Below are 27681 nucleotides of genomic sequence, written 5' to 3' on the forward strand. Positions count from 1 at the left end.
ACTGCTTACATTTCTAGGAGTCTAGACCTACACTGTCTAAAATAGTAGCCACTAGTCACATGTGGTAACTGAGTCCTACAATGTGTCCAGTGAGACTGAGGAACTGAATTTTTAATTTTCATTAATGCAAAATTTGACTTTAAAACTAATACTCAATTCAGTTTTTAGAAGGTTTATGTATGTATTAAATAACGAGTATGAGAGTTTACTTTTTCCAATGCGTATTTTATAAAATCTAAATAGAGATCAAGTATTTCCAACGACAATTTACCTTCTGAAATAAGATATTCTGTAAGTATAAAATACACAGTGGATTTTGAAGACAATATTAAAAAAAGTGAAATATTTCATTGATTTTTTAAAAAAATATTGTTTACATGTTGAATTGGAGTTTTAGCTAGACTAAGTTAAATAATATAATATTAAAATGAATTTCCCCTGTTTGCTTAAGTTCTTTAATGTGGTTACTCAAAAATTTTAAATTACAAACATGGCTCACATTATATTGGACAGTACTCCTCTAGACTCAGGACTTTCCTTATTTTTGAAATTATGAAAGTTAAATATCATGTGATCTTTTATCTTTCATTTTCCTTAACACTCGGCAAGGTCTTTTATTCTGAAGATGCAAGTCTTTTCTTCAAATCTGGAAAGCTTTCTTCCATGAATTATTCCTTCCCTCTATTCCCTCTGGGTTTTTTGTTTGTTTGTTTGTTTGGAACGTCAATGAGATGGATGTTGGAATTTCTGGAACTATTAACATTTTTCATCACTTCTCTTTGCACTGAGGCCGAGTTGGCCAATGCTCTTTGAAACGTACTTCCGTGACCCATCGTTGAGATGGCTGTTCAGAGTTCTTTCTGTCTAGGACCACAGTATGTAAGCTGGTGTGCCCTTGGATTTGTCTTTTCCTGCCCTCATTTTGAAATTTTGAATTTATTTTTCCAGGCACAGCTCTCTGCTTCCCATCTTTCAGGGATTCATCAAAACTTTCATGTACCAAAGACGTATCTTTAGGCTTTTGATTTCTTTTTTTTTTTAGAGTCTTCAAAAGTTAGTCAGGCTAGACCAGAAACTGTTTCCCTTCAAGGAATGTTCAGTATAACATGGGCTTTTGAACTTTAGATAGACTGTCCCATGAGAACACAAGGTCAATAGTCAATGCTTCTCAGAAGTGCCCGCAATACACAGTAGGGACACAAGGTCAGAAATACCCTAATTTTTCCTTGCCTGGCCACACTGATAAACCTCAAAGCTTTAGTATGATTTTAGGTAGTTAGAATGCTCCCTGACATTTGATTTATAGTATAAACCACATTTTTAGTTGCTAGCACTGAATTCACACACATGATTTCGGAATGTTGAGGAAGGATGGGGTACCTTCCCCAAGAGAAGCTGGGAAGATAGGTTTTAAACAAGAAATGCATGATATCCATCATTTTAAGCCCCTTTACACTGCTGAGATTTAACTCCATAACGACATCATTCTTCCCCAGGTATCACTTAGTCCTTGTTTTTGAGGATCCTCCCCCCACCGCACCCCACTGGAGAAGTCCAAGCTCCACAATCCTGTGACGAGATGGCTGAATCTTTTTTTTCTGACTTTGGTTTGCTGTGGTACCTGGAGGAGCTCAAAAAGGAAGAGTTCTGGAAATTTAAGGAGCTGCTCAAGCAAGAATCTCTGAAATTCAAACTCAAGCCAATCCCGTGGACCGAGCTAAAGAAGGCTTCACGAGAAAATCTGTCACAGCTGCTGAGCAAGCATTACCCAGGAAAACTGGCATGGGATGTGACCCTGAGTCTCTTTCTACTGATCAACCGGGGAGATCTCTGGACGAAGGCTCGGGACGAGATCAGACGTAAGTGTCATGAAAGGGATGCAGCGCAGGGACCCTTGGGGGAAGGTTGGTTTACTGGGAGCTCCTAATAATGAAGGTCACATTGTTAGTGTGTTAGTGGCCATGCCTCCATCAGTTGAGAATGTGTATAGGTCAGTAGGACGCTTGGAAATAGTAGAAGAATTGCAAGCCAACTCTGGTCATTCATGGGCCAGTGATGGACTGTGGATGAGTAGTGGCCTGAGACCAATCGTTCCTCTAAGTGTCTGCTCCCCATTTTTCTGTTCCAAGGTGAGTCAATGCTATTCCAGGAGATGACCTGGGACTTAGTGTCTGCACAACCAGGACTGCTGAGATGGAATTCCATGATGGTTATTGTCCATCCTTTTTTTAAAAAATTTATGCAAACATTTTTTTATTGGAGTATAGTTGATTTACAATGTTGTGTTAGTTTCTCCTGTACAGCAAAGTGAATCAGTGATATATACACATATCCCCTCTTTTTTAGGTTGCTTCCCCATGTAGGTCACATCCTTTTGACCAGACCTGCACAAGAGACTGGGCAGAGTCCTAAGATGAGGAAATCATTATAGAGAACATATGCCCCTGGTGCTATAGGAAGAACTTTTTATGCATAATGTCTTTTCATTCTTACCACGGCTCTGAGGTTTACAAGTGAAAAAGATGCAGGTCAAACGGTGTCTCCTCATGTTAGATGACTTTTCCAAAAGGGACAGAGCTGACCCAAACCAGTTATTTTTGGCTCACTGATGGCTTGGTATCCTCCTCTGGGTGGATACACCGTTTTGTCTCCCCTCAGAAAATAAGATGAGTTGAGTTGTAAATACTGGCAAATAAAAGTGACAAAATATGAGACAAATCACCCATTAAAGTTTTTTTCTCTTTAAATATGTTCTTAGTTATTTTTAGTGTTTCACCTCAAACTGGAGTTCATGACCATAGAAGCTCTCCTGGCATTTCTCTATATTTTATATTTCTGCTCTCCAGATTCTCTCTCTCATGTGTTTTCATGGCTTTATTATGATTTTTTAAAATTGAAGTATAGTTGATTTATAATGTTGTGTTAGTTTCAGGTGTACAGCAAAGTGATTCAGTCATTCATATATATATATATATATATATATATATATACGTACATACACATATATATATATTCTTTTTCGTATTCTTTTCTCTTATAGGTTATTACAAAATATTGAGTATAGTTTCCAGTACTATACAGTAGGTCCTTGCTGGGTATTTATTTTATACATAGCAGTGTGTATATGTTAACCCCAAACTCCTAATTTATCCCTCCCCCTCCCTGAAATCACCCACTTTTATAAACAAATCTTCCTCTGTCCCAGAGAGAGAAAGGCTCCCTAATTTCCGAGACTCTTTTCCTAGTCACACATACTTAAACAAAACTAGCAATGCCCTTTGCTCAGAAGACATGCAGAAAGGCCTCACCTACTGTAGTTCATATTTCTTCAATGCAGGGTATGGTCCTTGTCTATGTTTGTAATTTGTTTATCTCCCCTAGTGCATAGCCTTGAACATGGAAGGTACATAATAAGGGCAGGTTGAAAGAATGACAGTTAAAGGGTGCATTTCTGAAATTAAATTGCAATCAGCATGGTCTTAACAGAAATAGTCTAGACTTTATGATTTCAAGTCAGACAACTGAGACAAACACCTGACCCAAATATCTGTTCATTAACCAAATTAGCCAAGTAACATAAACTCTCAACACTTTTCTGTAAAGTAGGCATAGAATGAATCTTAATGGGTTGTTGAAGAGATGGAAGATGAAGTACCAGTGACAACTTTCTCAGCCCCGATTCCTGGGTGGCCCTCAGTAAATAAATAGTAGTGCTTATGAATTCTTGACTGGGGGGGCTAACACCCCTCTTCTAGTTTGAAACGTAATCCCCAAGTATTCACACTTTCTGTAGCCTGTAGCTCTGAGATGGGCTTCCAATCTTGATCAGGTGTTTCCACGGACATGAATTCAGATAGATTTTGGTCTTAACAAAACTGAGTTCAGGAGCCTGGTCCCATGTGGGCATATACATCAGTCTTTGCATGTGTGTCTGAGTAAATCTGTAGAGGTCAATCTGAGTCCCAAGGATGGAGTGTATTTTTTTTTTAATAAGGGCTTTGAGTTACTGTTTATTTTCATGGCCAAGCATGTGCATACATGCATATGTTTATTTTATTTTATTTTTTAAATTTATTTAAATGTATTTAATTTTTGGCTGCGTTGGGTCTTCGTTGCTGCGTGCGGGCTTTTCTCTAGTCGCGGTGAGCGAGGGCTACTCTTCATCGCGGTGCGCGGGCTTCTCATTGCGGTGGCTTCTCTTGTTGTGGAGCACGGGTTCTAGGCACGTGGGCTTCAGTAGTTGTGGCACGCGGGCTCAGTAGTTGTGACGCATGGGCTTAGTTGCTGTGTGGCATGTGGGATCTTCCCGGACCAGGGATTGAACCCATGTCCCCTGCAATGGCAGGTGGATTCTTAACCACTGTGCCACCAGGGAAACCCTGGAGTGCATTTTTTAATTGTCTTCTATTCTGTCCCCGTTAACTCAGATAAGCTAAACCCATATAGAAACCACATGAAGAAAAAATTCCGAGACATATGGGAAAAGGAGACCTGCCTTGAAGTTCCTGAGGATTTCTACAAAGAAACCACAAAGGATGAATATGAACAACTGAATGCTGTCTACCTTACTGCAGACAAGCCTGGAAATCCCTCACCCACTGTGATCTTGCAAGGTCCTGAAGGAGTTGGAAAAACAACGCTTTTGAGAAAAGTGATGCTGGAATGGGCGGAGGGAAACCTGTGGAGGGACAGGTTCTCATTTGTCTTCTTCCTCAAAGGCAGTGAAATGAACAGTATTACAGACACGAGCCTAGTGGAGCTCATCTCCAGGGACTGGCCTGAGTCTTCAGAGCCCATCGAAGACATTTTTTCCCAGCCAGAGAGAATCCTGTTCATCCTGGATGGCTTGGAGGAACTGAAATTTGACCTGACGCTTGACGCTGACCTGTGCGGCGACTGGGAGAAGCAACGGCCAACGCAGATTGTCCTGAGCAGTTTGCTGCACAAACAGATGCTCCCAGAATCCTCTCTGCTTATCGCCCTAGGAAAGATGGGTATGAAAAAAAATTATTTCTTGTTGTGTCAGACAAAATGCATATGTCTCCCAGGATTCTCTGAACGCCAAAGGAAGCTGTATTTCTCCCATTACTTCCGTGAGAAGAATAAATCCTCCAGAGCCTTCAGTTTTGTGAGAGAGAAGAGACCGCTGTTTGTCTTGTGCAAAAGCCCGTTTGTTTGCTGGTTGGTTTGCACTTGCTTGAAGTGGCAGCTGGAGAAAGGCGAAGACCTGGAGGTTGCCTCCGAAAGCATCACTTGTTTGTATGTGTCCTTCTTGACAAACGTATTCAAAGCAGCAAGTGGGAACTGTCCACCTAAGCAGAACAGAACCCGACTACAAAGCCTGTGTACCTTGGCTGCAGAGGGAATGTGGACTCGCACGTTTCTGTTTTGCCCTGGGGATCTCAGGAGGAATGGGGTGTCTGAATCCGACACCTCGATGTGGGTGGACGTGAGACTTCTTCAGAGGAGCGGCAACTGCTTGACCTTCATCCACACGTGTGTCCAAGAATTTTGTGCCGCCCTGTTCTATCTGTTCAAACGACCCAAGGACCGGCCTCACCCAGTCATCGGAAAGGTGACCCAGTTTGTCACAGCAGCCATGAGCGAAGCCTGCTCCCATTTGTCCTGGATGGGGCTGTTCCTGTTTGCATTTTCAACTGAAAAAATAACAAACATGCTGGAGACATCTTTTGGTTTTCCACTGTCCACAGACATAAAGCAGGAAGTAACTCAAAGCCTTGAAACTTTAAGTCAGTGTGACCCCGGTAAGATGGTGGTGAGTTTCCAGGAATTGTTCAATTGTTTGTTTGAGACCCAGGACCAAGAATTTGTAATCCAAGTGATGAATTTCTTCAAAGAAATTGACATTTATATTGGTACCATTGAAGAACTGACAGTATCTGCGTTCTGTCTGAAACATTGCCAGAGTTTGCAGAAATTTCACCTGTGTATAGAAAACGTCTTTTCAGATGAATCTGGATCCATCTCCAAGTGAGTCCCTCTATTAATTCTCTCCCTCTAACCTACACACACACCATATTTATATGTAGCTTGCTCCAACCCCCAAGGGGTATTTCATAAATCACTGTATTTTTGTACTTAAAAACATGGCTTTTGTAGTCAGAAAGACGTTGATTTGAGCTCTCGTACTGCCGTTTGCTAGCCGTGTGGCCATGAACTGTGTTTCTTAAGTATCTCTGTCTGTATCATCAGGGGTAAATGTCTTCATAGGGCCAATGTCAAGTTGAAAGGTAAGCAGTTTTTATTGTTGCCAGGACTATGCTGCTTTTTTCCCCTTCCCGTAGCATTTTAGCATATCCTGGTGAATCCACTGGGAAGGGACGCTCGGAAGCTTATGCCTAGTTTCCTCTGGATTTTGCCCATGTGTCTTTTCTCTTTGCTGATTTTAGCTTGTATTCTTTCATCAGGCTCAGGCTACCAGCTCACACTTCAGCTCTCAAATACATACCCCCTTTCATGGTCTTTTTTTTTTTTAATTAAAGTATAATTCCCTGGCGGTCCAGTGGTTAAGACTCCGCGCTTCCACTGCAGGGGCATGGGTTTGATCCCTGGTTGGCGAACTAAGATCTCACATGCTGCATGTCCTGGCCAAAGAGACAAAAAGTATAATTAATATACAACATTATTAGTTTCAGGTGTACTACATAATTTTCAATATTTGTATATACTGTGGAATGATCACCATAGTAAGTCTAGTTAACATCTGTCACCATACATAGTTACAGAATTTTTTTTCCAGTGATGAAGACTTTTATATACACCCCAATGTTCCTAGCAGCCTTGTTTATAATAGCCAAGTTATGGAAGGAACCTAAGTGTCCATCTGCAGATGAATGGACAACAAGATGTGATATTTATAGATATTGTCAGATATATGGAATATTACTCAGCCATAAAAAAGAATGAAATCTTGTCATTTGTGACAACATGGATGGATCTGGAGGGTATTAAGCTTAGTGAAATAAGTCAGAGAGAGAAAGACAAACGCTGTACCTTTTCACTTACATGTGGAATCGATTCAAGACAAAACAAATGAGCAAACATAAGAAAACAAACAGTATAGATACAGAGAACAAACAGTTCCCACAGGGGAGAGGAGGATGGAGAGGGGGAGGGACAAAATAGGTAAAAGGGACAAAGAGGTATGAATTAGCCATTATGAAATAAAGAAGTCACACGGATGTAATCTACAATGCAGGGAAGAAGTCGATATTTCATCCTAACATAGTATAGTGCGTAACCTATAAAAATATCAAAGCACTGTGTTGTACACCTGACGTCCATATCATATTGTAAATCGATTGTTGTTCAACAAACTGAAAAAAAGTCATGCAGAACAGCAAGACAGAGAGATCTACTCTCTCAGAAGCTTTCAAATATGCAATTTGGTATTATTAACTGTGGTCTTTACATCCCTGCGACTTATTTTACATCTACCTGTACAGTCATGTTTTTGGACACAGTTCCTCATTTGCTGATGGGTCACCAAATATCAACCTTTGTCCACATAACAGTTGAGTGTTGTCACCCCAAAGAGGAGGAAACAGAGGCAGAATAATGTTGAATGCTTGCCCAGTGTCACATAACCCACAAGTGTTTCAGATGGGGCTTGATCCTGGTCGCCCTGGCCTCACGGCTCACTTCTTTGACCGCCATGCACGTTGACTCAGTGCATCTGACTGCTTCTCTCCCTGTTCAGGTTTGACTGTGACTGTCAGCTTTGAGGGCCTCTGGGAATGGTGTTCTCCGGTGTTGAAAATGTCTTTTTTTTTGTTTTTTTACCTGCATTCTTTTTAAAATTTATTTTATTTTATTTTTATTTAATTTTATTTTTTTGCGGTACGCGGGCCTCCCACTGCTGTGGCCTCTCCCGTTGTGGAGCACAGGCTCCGGACGTGCAGGCTCAGCGGCCATGGCTCATGGGCCCAGCCGCTCCGCGGCATGTGGGATCCTTCCGGACCGGGGCACGAATCCACGTCCCCTGCATCAGCAGGTGCACTCTCAACCACTGTGCCACCAGGGAAGCCCTGCATTCTTTTTTTTTAAAAAAATTTATTTTGTATTGGAGTATAGTTGATTAACAATGGTGTGTTAGTTTCAGGTGTACAGCAAAGCGATTCAATTATACATATATCTATTCTTTTTCAAATTCTTTTCCCATTTAGGTTATTACAGAATATTGAGCAGAGTTCCCTGTGCTATGCAGTAGGTTCTCATTTGTTATCTATTTTATATATAGTCGTGTGTATGTGGCAGTCCCAAACTCCTACTTTATCCCTTCCCCACCTTTCCCCTTTGGTGACCATAAGTTTGTTTTATAAGCCTGTTGAGTCTGTTTCTGTTTGTTTTCTGTTCTGTTTCTGTTTTGTAATAAGTTCATTTGTATCATTTTTTAAAGATTCTGCATATAGATGATATCATATGATATTTGTCTTTCTTTGACTTACTTCACTTAGTATGATTATCTCTAGGTCCGTCCATGTGGCTGCAAATGGTATTATTTCATCCTTTTTTATGGCTGAGTAATATTCCATTGTATATATGGACCATATCTTTTTTTTTTAATATGAACAGCTTTTTAAAAAATATTTATTTATTTAGGCTGTGCCAGGTCTTAGTTGTGGCACGTGGGATCTTCATTGTGGCATGTTTAGTTGTGGCATGCAGGATCTTTAGTTGCGGCCTGTGGGCTTCTTAGTTGCAGCATGTGGAGTCTTAGTTGCACCATCAAACTCTTAGTTGTGGCATGCATGTGGGATCTAGTTCCTCGGCCAGGGATCGAACCTGAGCACCCTGCATTGGAGGTGCAGATTCTTACCCACTGGGCCACCAGGGAAGTCCCTGGACCACATCTTCTTCATCCGTTCATCTGTCAATGGACATCTAGGTTGCTTCCACATCCTGGCTATTGTAAACATTGCTGCAATGAACACTGGGGTGCCTGTGTCCTTTTGAACCATGGTTTTCTCCAGATACATGCCCAGCAGTGGGATTGCTGGGTCCCATGGTAGCTCTGTTCTTAGTTTTCTAAGGAACTAGTTGAATTGAGCCGCTGGAGAATCACGGTGTTTGTCTTCCTGTAGTACCATCGAGAAGCTCTCCCTCTGGCGGGATCTCTGCTCCGCATTTACTGCCAGCGAGAACTTCCAGATGTTAGATTTGGACAACTGTCAGTTCGACGAGGCCTCCCTGGCGATTCTCTGCAGGACGCTGGCTCAGCCTGTCTGTAAACTCCAGAAGTTCGTGTAAGTCGGATCTTCACCTATTCTTTAAGTCAATAGCAGGGTGGCATTCTTTCTACTCTGTCTTCTTTTGAAAACCCAAGCTACAATCCAGTGTTTCAAAAGAAAATGCTGAGTGCTTTCCTTGATTCAAATGTTTTACTCAGTGAGACACAAACTGTGGACAAACAGGGAGACTTTAAAACTGAATGTGGTCAAGAAGCTCAGTTCCCAGTAGCTACAGCTCAGATTACAAAGCCTGGATGAGAAAGGACATTTTTTTTTCTGCTGTGAGTGGTCCCTAGAACTATACCTTCCTTCCCATGGCATCAGCTCACTTGTGCACAGCCAGTTAGCTGGGGAGTTGCAAGTTCATGCCGACTTGGAGAAATCTTAAGTTTGTTTAAGAAGCAGAATCGGCATTTTGAGGAAATCGGTTTTACCATTGTGTTACAAGACTGCGTGTGTTTTGGTGTAGGGATGTGTTTGAACTGTGGCCCCCGTTTCCATTTCTCTGTAACAGATGTTTTAACTATAGTGACGTGTACAATAAAACTTGCTTGGGGAACCTAAGAGGGAACAGTCCTGGTGGTTGTTGGTGATGTTTGCTGGGATGATGATGGACTCAGAATAGATGTTTCCCAGGTAACGCAGGAGGAGGGTGCTGAGGACAGGTGGGAAAAGAGCCTGAAGTTCATAAAAGAGAAAAATAAGAAGAAGAGCACAGAGAATAGGTAACACGTATAGAACACTTCTTTGGCACAGAGATGGTTGCTTAATATTAATTTTCTCCTCTGTCTTTTAACCCTCATAACAATCTTGTCATCACCCTTTTACAAAACATGTACCAGAAGCACAGAGAAGCTCACAGTCCTTCTCTGATGTCCTGGTTCAAAGCGGGTTGGAAAAGAATGTCCAGACACAAGGCAGAATGTAAAGAAGACAGAATTTATTAGAGGGAAGTGTCACTACCAGAACAGCGGGCGGACTTCCCAGTAGTCTGGGAGAGTCGGGCCCGTACATGTGCTATTGATCAGTTTTTATAGCCAGAAAACAAAGGAATGGTCCGAGGTGAAAATTTCGTGTACTGACTGGTCGAGGCACATATAGCTTCCTTCTATAGGGTGGGAGTGGGGCAGGCCAGATGCCTTTCCTTATTTGGGACAGGTCCTGTTGCCCAGGTGGGCGTCACCCAGGTGGGCTCAGGAATTTCAAAACCATCGCAACAGGGTGGGGAGGGCGATTAAGAGTCCAGAAGGGGGTGTAACACTGAAACTTTTTCAGACAGCGTCATGCTTTGTCCTTGAAGCACCATTGTCCTTGGACCACATCTGATACTTTTTTTTTTTTAGGGTAAAAAGAATGCTTTTTATTAAAGGTAAGGAGGCGTTTCTCTAGTGGAGAGACTGCATTTATGTACAGAAATACTTTTTTTTCTATGTATATTTTTTAAAGTTAATTTTTATTTTATATTTGAGTATAGTTGATTCACAATGTTTCGTTAGTTTCAGGTGTACAGCAAAGTCATTCAGTTATACATACAGTCATTCTTTTTCAGATTCTTTTCCCACATAGATTATTACAGAATACTGAGTAGATTTCCCTGTGCTATACAGTAGGTCCTTGTTGGTTATCTATTTTATATATAGTAGTGTGTATATGTTAATCCCAAACTCCTAATTTATCCCTTCCTCCACCCCCTTTCCCCTTTGGTAGTAACCATACGTTTGTTTTCGAAATCTGTGGGTCTGTTTCTGTTTTGTAAATAAGTTCATTTCATTTGTATCATTTTTTTAAAGATTGCACATATATTTGTCTTTCTCTGACTTACTTCACTCAGTATGACTATCTCTAGGTCCATCCATGTTGCTGCAAAAGGCATTATTTTGTTCGTTTTTATTGCTGAGTAATATTCCATTGTATATATGTAACACATCTTCTTCATCCATTCCTCTTTCAATTGACATTTTGGTTGCTTCCATGACCTGGCTATTGTAAATAGTGCTGCAATGAACACTGGGGTGCATGCATCTTTTTGAATTATGGTTTTCTCTGGGTATATGCCCAGTAGTGGGATTGCTGGGTCATATGGTAATTCTATTTTTAGTTTTTTAAGGAACCTCCATACTGTTCTCCATAGTGGCTGCACCAATTTACATTCCCACCAACAGTGCAGGAGGGTTCCTTTTTCTCCACACCCTCTCCAGCACTTATTGTTTGTAGATTTTTTGATGATGGCCATTCTGACTGGTGTAAGGTGATACCTCATTGTAGTTTTTTTTTTTTTATAAATTTATTTATTTATGTATTTACCTTTGGCTGTGTTGGGTCTTTGTTTCCATGTGTGGGCCCGCCCCAGCTGTGGCGAGCGGGGGCCACTCTTCATCGCGGTGCGCTGGCCTCTCACCATCGCGGCCTCTCTTGTTGTGGAGCACAGGCTCCAGACGCGCAGGCTCAGCAGTTGTGGCTCACAGGCCCAGTTGCTCCACGGCATGCGGGATCCTCCCAGACCAGGGCTCGAACCCGCGTCTCCTGCACCGGCAGGCAGACTCTCAAACCACTGCTCCACCAGGGAAGCCTCCTCATTGTAGTTTTGATTTGCATTTCTCTAATAATTAGTGATGTTGAGCATCTTTTCATGTGTTTCTTGCCCATCTGTATGCCTTCTTTGGAGAAATGTCTAGTTAGATCTTCCGCCCATTTTTTGATTGGGTAGTTTGTTTTTTTGATATTGAGCTGTACAGCTATTTGTATATTTTGCAGATTAATCCTTTGTTGGTTGCTTCGTTTACAAATATTTTCTCCCATTCTGAGGGTTGTCTTTTTGTTTATGGTTTCCTTTTCTGGGCAAAAGCTTTCAAGTTTAATTAGATCCCATTTGTTTATTTTTGTTTTTATTTTCATTACTCTGTGAAGTCGAGAGATCTTTTTAAAATAATAAATTATGCCTTGAAGTCTTTTTCATGATTTCCCATCATCAGGAAAATATTCAGAATCTGAGCTTTTCCCTTCCTTCTCTCTGGTTTATCCTTCACCTGCTTCCCCATCGTATGCTGTGGCCCACGGAACTTAACTTTCTTTCAAACCCCTGACCGAGCTCATTCCTGACTCAGAATGTTCGTTCCAGCTGCTCTCCTTTCCGGTCAGTCTTTCCCTAGACTTTCACCAGGCAAGCTCTTCCAGATGCCTTCTCTGACCACCCTTCCCCCCAGTTAAGCAGCCCGGACCCCCAGCCCAGCCACTCTAGAACCTCATCCTATGTTTGATTTCAGTATCAGTTATGAAATTGCCACTCTTCTGTTGTAATTGCCTCCAAGCAGAAGGTAAGCTCTGGGTTCTGGGTCCTGGACTGTCATATTCGTATCTATATACACCCAGCACCCTGGCATCTAGTTGGAACTTAAGTACTTGTCCAGTGAAGAGAATGAACAGGTAGTTTGGCGTGATTGCAGAGATTAAGGATTGCTCTTTGAAGTGAGAAGATCTTGAGTTTGTAAGTAGCTCTTTGACCTGGAGCACCCTTGAAATGCCTTGCCTTTCTTTTGCTACCTACTTCCCACCTTGTACCATCTATCTCTGGTGTAGATACCATGTGGTATCAGGTTGTAACTGACAAGTGTGTGCCTCTTTCAGACACATTTGCCAATTTCTTAGCTTATTCTCGCTTCTGTGACTCATTGTTTCCAGCTGAATTCATTGTTCATCCTATGTCACTATACCAAGAGCTTTTCCAAGAGTCTCTACCGGGAGCAAATTTGAGTCAAAAGTTTGAGTAAACTTGAGTCTAAAACCATCTCCCTTGCAACTGTATCCTTTAATGATGAGAATACATGTTGAATATTAAACCTTTTTTCCCTTGTTTCTTTGAATTCTATTGATTTTTTCTTAAATTCAGCCTTTTTTTGAACATCTTTATTGGAGTATAATTGCTTTACAATGTTGTGTTAGTTTCTGCTCTATAACAAAGTGCATCAGCTATATGTATACATATATCCCCATATCGCTCCCTCTTGCATCTCCCTCCCACCCTCTCTATCCTACCCCTCTAGGTGGTCACAAAGCACCAAGCTGATCTCCCCGTGCAATGCAGCTGCTTCCTACTATCAGCTCTTTTTAAAAAACATTTTTTTTAGGGGTGGGGGCACACCATGTGGCTTGTGGGATTTTAGTTCCCCAACCAGGGATAGAACCCAGGCCCTCCTCAGTGAAAGCACAGAGTCCTAACCACTGGACCGCCAGGGAATATCCTTAAATTCAGCTTTGCAGATGTAGATTTTTTCCCAGTTTTTATCAAGGTGTAATTGACATAGAATAGTGTATTCATTTTAGGGGTAATTGACATAGAATTGTATTCATTTTAGGTGTAATTGACATAGAACATTGTATTCATATTAGGTGTAATTGACATAGAACATTGTATTCATATTAGGTGTAATTGACATAGAACATTGTATTCATTTTAGGTGTAATTGACATAGAACATGGTGTACATTTTAGGGGTAATTGACATAGAACATAGTATTCATTTTAGGGGTAATGGACATAGAATGTTGTATTCATTTTAGGGGTACAATGTGATGATTTGATACATGTATATATTGCAGTGATCACCACAAGAAGTTTATTTAGTTAACATGTATTGCCCTACATGTGTAGTTACAATTTTTTTTTTTCTGGGGATGAGAACTTTTAAGATCTACTCTCTTAGGAACTTTCAAATATATAATACAGTGTTGTTAACAATAGTCACCATTAGACCCCCAGGACTTATTTATCTTATAACTGGAAGTTTATAACTTTTGACCACTTTCTACCATTGCATCCTCCCAACCCACAATCTCTGGCAACCACCCAATATTTGTGTTTAGTGTTTTTCTAAGACCCCATATAGAAGTGAGATCATATAGTGTCTTTCTCTGAATTATTTCACTCGCAGATGTAGAGATTGATCATTTCCATTTTTCAGTTATAGATCATCTTCTAAAAAAACTCCTCGGTTTTGGTAGTGCTTAGGTTTCTTGTTTATCCCTAATAGTCTACAAATTTCAATATTATGGATCCCTGTGGGAATTTTGTTTAACCTAATTTCTGGCTCTCACTGGGGCCCTTTCAATGTTAGAACTGACAAATGATTAATAAAGAAAATAATTTGGGGGAGGGCTTGTGCTTAAGTTTAGGAAAACGATCAGGATTGCTCATCTCTGCTACAGTAGGGAGGTAAAACTTGAAACCATCCCTTTTAACATCAACAAGATAAACTTCAGATTTTTATAGAGTTAGGACACAAAATGTGAAGAAAAGATTAGCAAGCTTATAAAATATTTTTATATCAATGATTATTCATTGTGTCAGGTTTTTACACTAACCATTGTTTGATTCACTTACTTCATCAAGATAAGAGCTCTTTAAATCTCAGGCAAAGAGATTAAATGTCCACTTAGCTCTCACTATAGCACTCAGCATGTCCGGCAACTATTACAGGTATTTCACAGTATTAGCTCATTATATGCCTTTAATTACTTAATGAGGTGGTCAGTCTCAGTACCTCCTGGTACACACTAGAAAACCACAACCTGGGAGGATTCAGAAACATGCCCAAGGTCACACAGATGGCAAGAGGTGGAGCCAGGAGTTGAACCCATCAGCCTGGCTCCAAGGTTGCATGGTTCTTAGTTCACCAACATTATAAGTTGCTGATGGTTGAGATTCTGCTCTTCTTGCTTTTTTTTTAAATTTTTATTGGCATATAGTTGATTTACAGTGTTGTATTAGTTTCAGGTGTACAGCAAAGTTAATCAGTTATATATATACATATATCCACTTTTTTTTTTAGATTATTTTCCCATATAGGCCATTGCAGAGCATTGAGTAGAGTTCCCTGTGCCAGACAGTAGGTCCTTATTAGTTAGTTATCTGTTTTATATACAGTAGTGTGTGTGTGTCAGTCCCAATCTTCCCATTTATCCCTCCCCTTCTTACCCCCCTTTTTGCTCTGTTAACTTTTTCCTTAACTCTAAGGAAAGCAAAAAAACCCCAACAAACTGCGTTACTGTCAACACTTCCATTTTAGTCTGTCTCCTTTCCAAGAGGTTGCTGATCTGCACTGATGATGTAGATGGTGACAGTTATTGATTAGATGTTCACCCTTGTGATTGTTTTCCCACCGTCTGTCTGCTGACTCAACGCTTACTGCCGGCCCGGTGTCGGAGTCCACTGCAGCTGCCCGGCCTGTGAATCACGGTGTGTTCAGTGGCAAGGTGGCTCAGAGGACCTGCTGACGCCCCCATTTCTCACAGGTGTCACCGGCACATCAAGGGCCTTCCCTGTCTTTCCATGGTAGCACTTCTTCTTGTTCACTGGGCCAGCCTGTCTTATCCTGACAGTACTAACTCCCTCCCTCAAATCCCTACAAGTCCCACCCTGCTGTCCTGGGCTGCATCCATCTCTGGGCAGGAAGTGCCTTGGGTATTGTTCATACGTTTAGGGCATCACTCTGCCAGGAATTCCCTCAAGTCTTCCAGGCTGTTGTGTCCCTCACACCTATCTTTTATTTCTGGCCAATGCATAATTCACATTTTAGTGCTTGAACATGGCAGAATATTTACTTTGTTATTTCTCAAAGTCGATTAGGAGGGGAGAAGTCAGGGTACAGTTAAGTGATGACACCGAGAGCCATGCTGTGTGGTATGTATTTATAAATCATATATAAATTTTTAAAAAGTATATATATATTATACATTTAATATATGTTATTAAAAAATCAAAACCTAGGACTTCCCTGGCAGTCCAGGGGTTAAGACTTCTTCCAGTGCAGGGGGTGCGGGTGCAGGTTCCATCCCTGGTCAGGGAGCTAAGATCCCACATGCCTCATGGCCAAAAAAACGAAACATAAAAAAGAAGGAATACTGTAACAAATGTGGGATAGGGAGGGTGGGAGGGAGGGAGACGCAAGAGGGAAGAGATATGGGAACATATGTTTATATATAACTGATTCACTTTGTTATAAAGCAGAAACTAACACACCATTGTAAAGCAATTATACTTCAATAAAGATGTTAAAATAATAATAATAAACAACCTACTAAACAAATGGGTGAAAAAATATATAAGTAAATCAATAAAGTAAGTGCAAATAAAAGATAATGAAAGGGAAAAAAAAAAAAAAAAAAAAGATAATGAAAGGGGCTTCCCTGGTGGCGCAGTGGTTGAGAGTCCGCCTGCCGATGCAGGGGACACGGGTTTGTGCCCCGCTCTGGGAAGATCCCACATGCCGAGCAGCGGCTGGGCCCGTGAGCCATGGCCGCTGAGCCTGCGCGTCCGGAGCCTGTGCTCCACAACGGGAGAGGCCACAGCAGTGAGAGGCCCGCGTACCGCAAAAAAAAAACAAAAACAAAAAGAAAAAAAAAAAAAAAAAAGATAATGAAAAAAAAATGATCCACATCCAAAAAAAATCTTAAAAACAAAACCTAAAAAATCAAAGCCTGGTCATGTTCCAGGAACTATAATAAATCATGATTTCTTAACCATCATGACCCTCTCTACTTGTTTCATGAAGAATCTCCACCATTAAGTTAATTTGCCCAACCTTGCAAAATATCCAGGGGAAAAGCAAATATTCTAATGTGGTTTTCTCTATCTCAGGAGCCTGAGTCTTGAACCATGACCTATTGGGTTGGTTACAAATTTCGTTTGGGTGTTCCCGTAACATCTTACAGAAAACCTGAACGAACTTTTTGGCTGACCCAATATATTGTCTCCTTTGTATTTATTTTATTTTTTATTTTAACTTTTAAAAATTGTCTCCTTTAAAAAGAAATCCGTTTTTTTTAAACTCAGAAATTTTATTTCAGTACGAATTTCAATAGTAGATCATATGTTCAATATAAATTCAACCCAAGTTGTTACTTTCTATTTTTAGCTACTAGTAATTCTATTTATTTATTTTTTAAAATTTGTATTGGAGTATATTTGCTTTACAATGTTGTGTTAGTTTGTACCACACAGTAAAGTGAATCAGCTATATGTATACATATATCCCCTCTTTTTTGGATTTCCTTCCCATTTAGATCACCACAGAGCACTGGGTAGAGTTCCCTGTGCTATACAGCAGGTTTTTATTAGTTATCTATTTTATACATATTAGTGTATATATGTCAATCCCAATCTCCCAGTTCATCCCACCCCCACTTCCCCCCTTAGTAACCATGTTTGTTCTCTACATATCTGTCTCTATTTCTGCTTTGCAAATAGGTTAATCTGTACCATTTTTCTAGATTCCACATATAAGCGATATCATACAATATTTGTTTTTCTCTCTCTGACTGACTTCACTGTGTATGACAGTCTCTAGGTCTGTCCACATCTCTGCAACTGGCACTATTTTGTTCCTTTTCTTTTAAAAAATTTATTTATTTATTTATGGCTGCGTTGGGTCTCCGTTGTTGCGCATGGGCTGTCTCTAGTTGTGGCGAGCGGGGGCTACTCTTCTTTGCGATGTGTGGGCTTCTCATTGTGGTGGCTTCTCTTGTTGTGGAGCACAGGCTCTAGGCAAGTGGGCTTCAGTAGTTGTGGTGCACAGGCTCAGTAGTTGTGTTGCCCTGGCTTAGTTGCTCCACGGCATGTGGGATCTTCCCGGACCAGGGCTCGAACTCGTGTCTCCTGCATTGGCAGGTGGATTCTTAACCACTGCGCCACCAGGGAAGTCCCCTATTTTGTTCCTTTTCCTTTTTTTTTTTTTTTTTTTTGCGTTATGCGGGCCTCTCACTGTTGTGGCCTCTCCCGTTGTGGAGCACAGGCTCCGGACGCGCAGGCTCAGCAGCCATGGCTCATGGGCCCAGCCGCTCTGTGGCATGTGGGATCTTTCTCGACCGGGGCACGAACCCGTGTTCCCCTGCATCGGCAGGCGGACTCTCAACCACTGCGCCACCAGGGAAGCCCTTTTGTTCCTTTTTATGGCTGAGGAATATCCCATTGTATATATGTGCCACATCTTCTTTATCCATTCCTCTGTTGATGGACATCTTATAGAAAACCCAAGCAAACTTTGTGGCCAACCCAATATATTGCCTCCTTTTTATTTATTTTAGCTTTTAAAAATTGTCTCCTTTTAAAAACAACCTCAGTTTCTAAACAGGAGTGGAGCCTTTCCTTGGGGAAGAGTCTGGCTTGGCACACAGTAATTTGAATACGTGTGTCTCTGTTGGATGGGAAGCACCGAGCCAGGCCTGGGATGCAAGGAGGTCCACACATGGTATTTCTCCCCTCATGGTGCTTAGAGGTTAATATGGGGTAAGTTTGATTCTCTTCCCTTATAGCATCTGTGGTAGTATTCAGAAGTGGAAGGACTTCGCAGAAACAGGCACCATCTCATCTGGCGTCTGAAGATCCCGGAGAGAATTTATAGGCAGCAGTAACCAGATATCCAAAAAAAAATTTTGGGAGCCTAAGCATGGAAAGTAGGAAGAACTGTGCAACAGGTATTTTGCTCTGTGCTTGGACTTCATTGCATGAGTTACCGTATTTCCTCATCTTTTGCAGGTACAACTTTGCTTCGAACCTTGCAAATAGCCTATACTTCTTTAAGGCCATTCTTCATAACCCTCATTTGAAATACCTGAACCTCTATGGCACTGGCCTCTCCTACATGGACGTCAGGCAGCTGTGTGAGACGCTGAAACACCCAGTGTGTAACATAGAAGCACTGCTGTAAGTCTCGGGGTTGTCCACGATATATTTTTTTTCCAGTGTGAACTTTGCAGTTCGAATATGCCCATTTTCTTTCATGTCTTTGTCTCTTACTTATTTCACTACTTCCATCTCAATATCGGTAGACCTCCTAGTAAGATGAGGATGGATGGATTCTAAAGGACAAGTCTTCCTCTCAGGTCTGTCCCATCTTTCCTTTCTCTGGTACTCACTTGAATTACTTCTCATGGACACCTTACCTGATTCTCCTTGGCTCTGCTCTCAACCGACCATACCAAAACCGTAACTCCAATTTCTTTTTCCTGAAGATAGTCAGAGAAACTTAAAATGAGAAAGTTTACGGATGATCACAAGTGTGATCTTGTAACTGCCAGAAGATAACGTTGAGGCTGGAGGGAAAGTGATTTGCCCAAAGTCATTTCTTCATCTTGAAAATGATCTGGGATGCCCTTAGCGTCACTGGGTGATTTCTTAAACAGGCTCAATCCGTTTTTCAGCAGGAAGAACAAAAGGGAGTAACAGAAGTAGCAATAAACAAAAACAAGTCATTAAACCGACCAAGAGAATACACTGTTCTCTCCACCAGTGATATGATAATCACATACACTTGGTTAATGTCACCTGTCAAGATTCATCAGGAGAGACAGGGTCCGTGAATAAGAGTTGTTTGAACATACAGGCTTGCTATTGACCCTATCTAGCATTCTAGCTGTTTCCGTATCATAACAATTCTTTTCTTCTACACTAGCTCTCTCTACTCAGGGGGAGCTTACAAAATTCCTTAGTATTGGCCCTGTTTCACATTATGCCATTGGCATAGAGTGTTTCATTTTACATGGTTAGCATAAGACTTGGGTAACAGATCTAGGAAACCAGGAGTCAGTTGTACACAGCTTATAGGTAGAATCTTTGGTTCTTTGGGGCAGACCAACTGTGCTCTTGCCTTTTGGGAGTGGGAAGTCCTCAAAATCAGGTTCTCTCCAGCCCAATAATTCTCAACAGAGGATAGTTTCATCCTCTGTTAGGAGGTGTCCATATCTAGAGACTTTTTTTTTTCATAGCAAGGAAGATTTCATTTAAGATGATCGCGGGACTTCCCTGGCGGTCCAGCGGTTGAGACTTCACCTTCCAGTGTGGGGGGTGTGGGTTCGATCCCTAGTCGGGGAACTAAGATCCCACCTGCCTTGCTCCAAAAAGCCAAAACACATAAAAAATAGGGACAATATTGTAACAGAGTCAATAAAGACTTTAAAGATGGTCCACATCAAAAAAAATCTTTTTAATTAAAAAAAAGATTTTGCAGTAGGAAGGAGTTAAGACTATTGCAATAGGGAAGAAAGTTGAACTCACTCTGCTCAAACAGAAGAGGGGTGAGCTAATGGAAAAAGCACTTTAGGGAGGAGCTTGTTCTAAATGATTAGGTCACTAGTGTTTGTTAATTGTGGAGACAGTTTTGATGGTCATGATTACATGGGAAGGATGCTCTAGACATCTGGTGGGTAGAGCTCAGGGATGCTGTTCAACATCCTACAACACACAGGAAGCCCCCACAGTAAGGAATGATCTAGCCCACAGTGTCAACAGTGCTGAGGTTGAGAAACCTGCTCTAGCCCATGAGATGTTCTTTTAAGCTGCATTAAGGCTCAGACCAGGGTTTCTCAACCTTATCACTACTGATGATAAATAATCAGGTAATCAGACTCATTGAGGTCCAGATCATTCCTTGCTGTGGACGGCTGTCCACAACATTGTTGAGAAGCACGGGCTCAGGCGTTTTCCTAACTTGCTGCTTTCCTAAAGCAATAAGGGATCCGTGAGGAGAGTCGTATAATTACATCCGTGCTTTCACAAAGTCTGGAGCTGGCGGGTGCGGGATCAGGAGCCAGGATGTGGTCCAGGGTCGGTTGTGCATACGCCTATTCCACCACATGTGTCTCTCGTGTAGGTTGGGAAAATGTGACATCACGGACGAAGCCTGCGAAGACATCGCCTCTGTTCTCGTCCATAACAAGAAGCTGAAGCTTCTCTCCTTGGTAGACAATCCCCTGAAGGACGAAGGAGTGAGGGTGTTGTGTGATGCCCTGAAGGATCCAGCCTGTGCCCTGGAGGCACTGCTGTGAGTCAGCGTGGGGGAGGGGAGGCCTGGGGGAGGGGCCAGACGGCAGAGCATGCCCATGGACCCTGAACGGTCCAGCAGAATGGAGCAGATGCAAATATTTGCCCCCCAGAGGAGCCACGAGGTTGAATTCAAGAGATGTAAGACTAGCCCTTAGACGCCTGGCATCTAATTTGGAGCCCCATAAATCTTGGTGATCATGAAGAAGGATGATGTCTCTGTAGGTGTACTGGGGGCTGGGGAGAGGGACAGTATAAATACTGAAGAAAAAGGAATTCATTTGATTACTTGCCGGTGTGGGGTTGCATAGGTTCTAGGTTATCGCTGGGAACAATGTCTCCACTTCTTTCTTGTTGCTAAGATATAAAACAAACTGCTTCCTTGTTAGGGGCAAGAGAAAGGGTTTTCTATTTACCCAGTGAGGCCACAGGAGAAACTCAGTGCTAAATAAAAAAATGCCTTAAAGTAGGGTACAGGTGTAAGAACACCCAAGTCTATGGAAGCGAATAAGTCGTCTAGAAACAAAATTTTCTTTGTGTGTATGTGCGTGCACAGGTGTGTATGTGTATATAGACCTGTGTATTACATACCCACCCAAAGTGGTATTTACCGTAGAAGGTGAGAATATTATTACTCAGATGACTCTTTAGACTGTAAGGGAAAATCCAAACTAAAATAAGGTCCAGGAACATTAACCATTAAAACCAAACTATTAAAAAAATAAGGAACAAACTCTGCACTATAAAGATAAGACCAAAAAATCTTTAGAGGTACAAAAGAAATGACATATAGGAAGATGAAAGGATTTGGCTATTAAATCCTGTGTGATATTATACAATAAGTAGAATTAAAGTGTATTCAACAACTGGTCACTTAACCGGGCTGTGTTTATCTAAGAGTTCTTCAAAATACATCATTTAAATTTTTTGTTGTTTTTAAACTTGAATCTTTATTCCTTAAAAATGAAAGACTACTAAAGATGCAAGAAAGTCACTAGTAATTTTAAAAGAAAATAATGTTCAACCCTTTTTTTAAACTTTATTTTGAACTAGTTTCAAAATAAAAACTAGACTTGCAGAAAAGTTGGAAAAATAGCACAAAAATTCTCTTATACCCCTTACCCCAATCCACTAATGTTCAACCTATTTTTAGTAGTTAATATTTTTAATATTTAAATATTTAATACCCTTTTAAACAAAAGCGCAAATTTAAAAAATATATTCCACTTGGCCAGAATTCTGCAAAATGGGCAAATTTATAGTATGATCGAAAGCACTAAGTTTTTTTTGCAAAGTAGGTTGGCTAATAAATCAAGAAACAAATGAAAAGTCTATTTAATAATAAACCTCAGAACTTCCAAAAATTTTTGATGCAAGGTGTTAATTCCGTATAACTTAAAATGGCAGAAAGTATAAAAATACAAATGCAGAGGTTCAGGAAATGTATAATTGTAGGGTCATGGAACCATCAGAGATTATATTATGTAACCATTAAAGTCTTACTTTTTTTAAATGTTAGAGAAAGCATATTTCATCAAAAAAAGTAGGAATCAGTTGCTTATTGTCTGATTTCAAAAATTCAAAAACTGAAAGGGAAAACCCACCATGAGTGAGTAGTGTTTGCTAATCAAAGAATTGAGTATACTTCCTGCCAAAGGTGACATTCTGAGATGCCCCTGAAGGGGCCAGGGAGGTAACGGGAGTCGGTGGGTGGATGGGGGAGCTGGTGGAGTGAGGTGAACTGGACCGTGCCTGCCCCACCCAAGGTGGGTTCCTGATCCTTTCCACCTGTTATTTGCCACGTAACCATCTGCTGTGGAGTCCCAGGTATCTGGCTTGTGTGTGATAGTTAGAAGTGTAGAATTCCGCATGAAATGTCAGCTAAACCAACCATATTCAGAGGTCATATTCAGTCTTGATCTGCCTGGTTGCAACTTGTATCATATGTTTCCCTCTATTTTCTAGATTCCCAATAGTGAGTAGACAAGAACTCACAACCACAAATTTTTTTAAATAACATTTTAAAAGAAGAATGTGAAATAGGATGTTGTCCAGCTATTATAAATAATAAGCACACAGTGTCACAGAGAAGGGATGATTTTGTCCAAGTTCATCCAGCCGGTGGTGATCTGACTTGGAACTGGGATCCGAGATTCCGTTCCCCAGTTTGGGACCCTGTAGTCCACATCCTTCTGTATTTCCACACCTGCTGCACATTTTAATCCTCCTGTTTTTTCTAAGTGACCACGAAGTACAAGGAAGTTTTTACATGGAGTTTCATGAAAATATGACCCTATAGAGCTTAAGTAGGTTGACGGATGAAGTATGTGTGTCTTTGCAGATTGACGTACTGTTGCCTCACCTCAGTAGCCTGCGACTACATCTCCCAAGTCCTTCTGTGCAACAAATCCCTGTCTTTTCTTGATCTGGGGTTGAATTTCCTGGAAGATGATGGAGTGATAACGCTATGTGAATCACTGAAACACCCGAACTGCAACCTAGAGGAGTTGTGGTAGGTCTGGCTGTGATTTGCTTGAATGTCAGCGTTTCCTTTTCCGCTGTTGGCATCCTGGGAAGGAAACAGGAAGGGGGGAAAAGCATGGAGTCTGCTGAAGAAAAAAAAAAACAAAACTAGGCTACATGTTTACCCCACGTGATATCTCTGGGGCTCGCTGATGGGTGTGTGTCTTGACTCTAGGGCTTGTCAGGACTCGGTAGGGTCTGCTCCTCTGGAGTTGGGTCTCTGTCCTTGGAAGGACCGGAAATGGAGTCCCAAGTGCCCTAAACTAGCTGTGTGAACTTGTGAGGGTTCCTCACCTCTCCCCAAGTGTAACATGAGGATAATTATATTTCCCACCTCAAAAGATGGAGGTGGGGTTGTGGGATGAACTGGGAGATCGGCATTGACGTATATACACTCCTATGTAGAAAATAGATAACTGATGAGAACCTGCTGTATAGCACAGGGAACTCCACTTCTCTGTACAGTAAAAACTAACACTGTAAAACAACTATACCTCAATTAAAAACAAAGATGGAGGTGACCACTGGGAATAATGCACATAAAGTACTATCATCGCTGGCTGGCCCATCGAAGCACACAGTGAACGGCACAGCCTGAGGATCAGTCGTTCCTTTTACCGGGCAGATGAGGTAAATCGGTAAACGAAACCCTTTGTCGTCCCTGTTTCCACGGAGTGGCGTGCACACACATAGATACACATACACCCACGTGCAGGCACACACCTGTGAGTGTGAAGTGGCCAGTATGTGTGCATATCTGCATCTATCGTGGTTTCTCAATCAGCACTATTGACTATTTTAAATTAATTTTTACTGGAGGAGAGTTGATTTACAATGTGGTGCTGGTTTCTGCTGTGCAGCAAAGTGGATCAGGGACACATATATCCGCTCTTTCTTATATTCTGTTCCCACAGAGGTCATTACAGAGTATTGAGTAGAGGTGCTGTGCTAGGCAGTATATCCTTATTAGTTGTCTATTTTATATACAGTAGTGTGTACAGGTCAATCCCAATCTCCCAATTTATCCCTCACCCCTCTTTTCCCCCTGGTAATCATAAATTTGTTTTCTACAACTGTAACCCTATTTCTGTTTTGTAGATAAGTTCATTTATACCCTTTTTTTAGATTCCGCATATAAACAATATCATATGCTATTTGTCTTTCTCTGTCTGACTTACTTCACTCAGTAGGACAATCTCTAGGTCCATCCATGTTGCTGCAATGAACATAGGGTTGCACGCATCTTTTTGAGCTGTGGTTTTCGCCAGATATAAGCCCAGGAGTGAGATTGCTGGGTCATATGGAAGTTCTGCGTCATGAGCTTGGGGGCAGGAGATACATAGGAGATATAATATGAAATAGTGAGTCCTCAGCGTGGTGACATTTGTACAGAGACTTGGAGGGAGTAAGGGGGCAGCCCCGCTGGTATTTGGACCAAGAGTATGACAGGCAGCAAGAGCAGAGGCCCCAGGGGGAGAGACCAGGCAGCACAGGAGAGACAGGAGAACTGCAGGGAGCCTGGGCAGAGTGAAGAAAGTGGAGAAGTGGAGACGTTGTTTCATCTCTACCATCATCATCATCTTAGGAGTACATGAGTATTTCTACCTTTACAGGAATAAGTGAACATAAGTGAAGCCATTCCAGATTGGACCTCATGATCGTATATATTTGTGTGTATATGGACCTCATGGTCGTATATATTTGTGTGTATATGGACCTCATGATCGTATATATTTGTGTGTATATGGACCTCATGATCGTATATATCTGTGTGTATATGGACCTCATGATCGTATATATTTGTGTGTATAGGAGAATTTTGTGTATTTTTTTTTCTCCAGGTTGGTGGGCTGTTGCTTCACTTCTGTTTGCTGTGTGGACCTCGCTGCTGTTCTTATTCACAGTGAGAAACTAAAAACCCTGAAACTAGGGAACAATAAGATATATGATGCTGGTGTCAAACAGTTATGTGAAGCTTTGAAGCATCCTAAGTGTAAATTAGAGACTCTTGGGTGAGTGTCCAGTGATGTTGGGAAAGCTTACCTACTTCAAGAAGAGGAAAAGCTAGAGGATTAAAGGGATGAAGGGGAAGCATGTTTGAAAACAAGTGTGTCTGGAACAATCTGATAAGTAAAATGCCAGCCGTGAAACCAGGGTTTGCTCACGCCTGGCATGGCTGATATCTGGGGCTGGGTGGTTCTTTGCTGTGTGGGGAAGCGGGCTGTTCTGTGCATTGTGGGATGTTTAGCTGCATCTCTGGCCTCTCTCCACCCATGAGATGCTAGTAGCACTCCTCGTGTGTGTCAGATGTCTCCAGACACTGCCACATGTGCCCCCGTGGAGGAGGACGTGTCTAGATGGCAAAGTCTCCTCTCAGAGGCGTGGAATCCGCATTTCGAGGTGGTGTTTCCCCGTGCAGGTTGGAGATGTGTGAACTCACCTCTGCCTGTTGTGAGGACCTGGCCTTGGCTTTCACTCTCTGCAAATCACTGAGGTGCATGAACTTGGAATGGCTTAGCATGGACCGTGATGGGGCGGTGGTGCTGTGTGAAGCCTTGATCAGTCTGGAATGTGGCCTGCAGACGCTTGGGTGAGTGGACACTGTTTCCCCCGGTGGTGAGTGACCTCAGAGGGAGGTTAGACTGCCGTGGGTTTGCCCCGCATGGGCATGGTTCACATTTGGGCTGGAGATTTCTTTGCTATGCGGAGCTGTCCTGTGCATCACAGGAGGTTGGGTAGCATCTCTGGTTGCTGCCCACACGTTCCATTCCCTGGGACACCTCCCTCCAGTCATGATGAGCAAAAATGGAAACTTCAGGGACTTCCCTGGTGGTCTAGTGGTTAGGACTCTGCATTTTCGCCGCTGTGGCCCTGCTTCAATCCCTGGTTGGGGAACCGAGATCCTGCAAGCCACGTGGCCAATAAAAACAAAACAAAACAAAACACTTCAAAATTGCGGAGAGACAAGATTTTAATTGTTCAATCAAAAGAGAGAGATTGTGCAGTATGATAGAGGTGTTAGTTAACGCTGTGGTGGTAATCATTTTGCAATAGGTAAACGTATCAAACCAATGCATTGCACACCTTAACCTAACACAATGTTGTACGTCAATTATATCTCAATGAAATTTTAATTAACTAACTTTTAAAAAGAATGCCTATCACATCTATTCCCTGAAAATTTTTTAAAGGCTCCTGGCATTGTCAAATGTCCCCCGAGAGGCAAAATCACCCCCAGGCAAGAATGATGGCTTTCCTGTAAACACCATCTCCTATTTACCTTGCCCACAAAGACGTAACCCCAGCTCAGAGCTGGAAGGGGTTCCGTAAAGGACCGAGCGGAGTCTTGACCCAGAAGTACATTTCCTCAAGAGCAGCAGTTAATATTGTTTGGAACATGATGTTTGCATTTAGAGCGTGTGTAGTTGATGTCTGTAGAATGAATATGTGAATGCCTTCCGTTTGCCCCAACCCCGATGACCTGCAGAGGATAAACAAAACGGTTCACATTCCTCTTCCTCACTTTCCTAGTCTCTAGGAAAGTCTCGTGCATTCTTTGCACAGTCAGTACAACTCTCCCAGCCGTTTCTAGGAAAGAGTGGAGAGGAAGTAGCCACTGGGGTGTAGAGAGGCCAACCATCACGGGTCAAGTCAAGAAAACTCTTTTTTTTTTTTTTTTTGTATTTTCCCAGCCTGAATAAATCTTCCTATGATGAGGAAATTCAGATGCTGCTGACAGAGGTAGAAGAGACGAACCCCCAGCTGACCATTTCACACAGTCTCTGGACTGATTACGAGCACAGGATCAGGGGTGTGATTGGCTGACAGGGAAGGTCCTGAAGTAATCTTCTCACAAAGGCTTCCCCTTGGTCGCAATGGGCGTTTCTCCTCCTGACACACCCTGTCCTGTAAATTGTTCGCCAGGGCAGTGGGGACTGTAATTTCAGAGCTCTTCCTTCACAGTATTCTAGCAATATGATTGTGGGATGTACTGTCTGTGCCTAAGTCCTCTATGCCCCATCTTGAAAGTTCCCGTCCTGCCTCACAATGTTTAGAAGAACAAATACATTAAATGGGTAAACACTTGGGAAAGCAT

The 27681-nt window shown here is 41.8% G+C and overlaps 1 protein-coding gene across 1 annotated transcript; it reads left to right on the forward strand.

Annotated features, from left to right (window-relative positions):
- The first annotated feature begins 1579 nt into the window (after positions 1-1579).
- On the forward strand, positions 1580-27681 carry NLRP9 (NLR family pyrin domain containing 9). The gene is made up of 10 exons (XM_019928795.3): positions 1580-1859; positions 4428-5991; positions 9105-9264; positions 9877-9887; positions 18810-18947; positions 20893-21063; positions 23404-23574; positions 25427-25597; positions 26005-26175; positions 27278-27681. Exons 1-10 carry the CDS (start codon positions 1580-1582, stop codon positions 27408-27410), a joined length of 2970 nt encoding a protein of 989 aa, XP_019784354.1. The 3' UTR covers positions 27411-27681.

Source organism: Tursiops truncatus, chromosome 19 (genome assembly GCF_011762595.2).
Source record: "Tursiops truncatus isolate mTurTru1 chromosome 19, mTurTru1.mat.Y, whole genome shotgun sequence".
Taxonomy (NCBI): Eukaryota; Metazoa; Chordata; class Mammalia; order Artiodactyla; family Delphinidae; genus Tursiops; species Tursiops truncatus.

Bases quoted from the DNA above. Each gene is read 5' to 3' on its own strand.
- NLRP9 (XM_019928795.3), top strand. From the start codon at position 1,580: ATGGCTGAATCTTTTTTTTCTGACTTTGGTTTGCTGTGGTACCTGGAG. The intron at 1,860-4,427 runs GTAAGTGTCATG...CCGTTAACTCAG, and splicing joins GGCTCGGGACGAGATCAGAC to ATAAGCTAAACCCATATAGA. The intron at 25,598-26,004 runs GTGAGTGTCCAG...TTCCCCGTGCAG, and splicing joins TGTAAATTAGAGACTCTTGG to GTTGGAGATGTGTGAACTCA.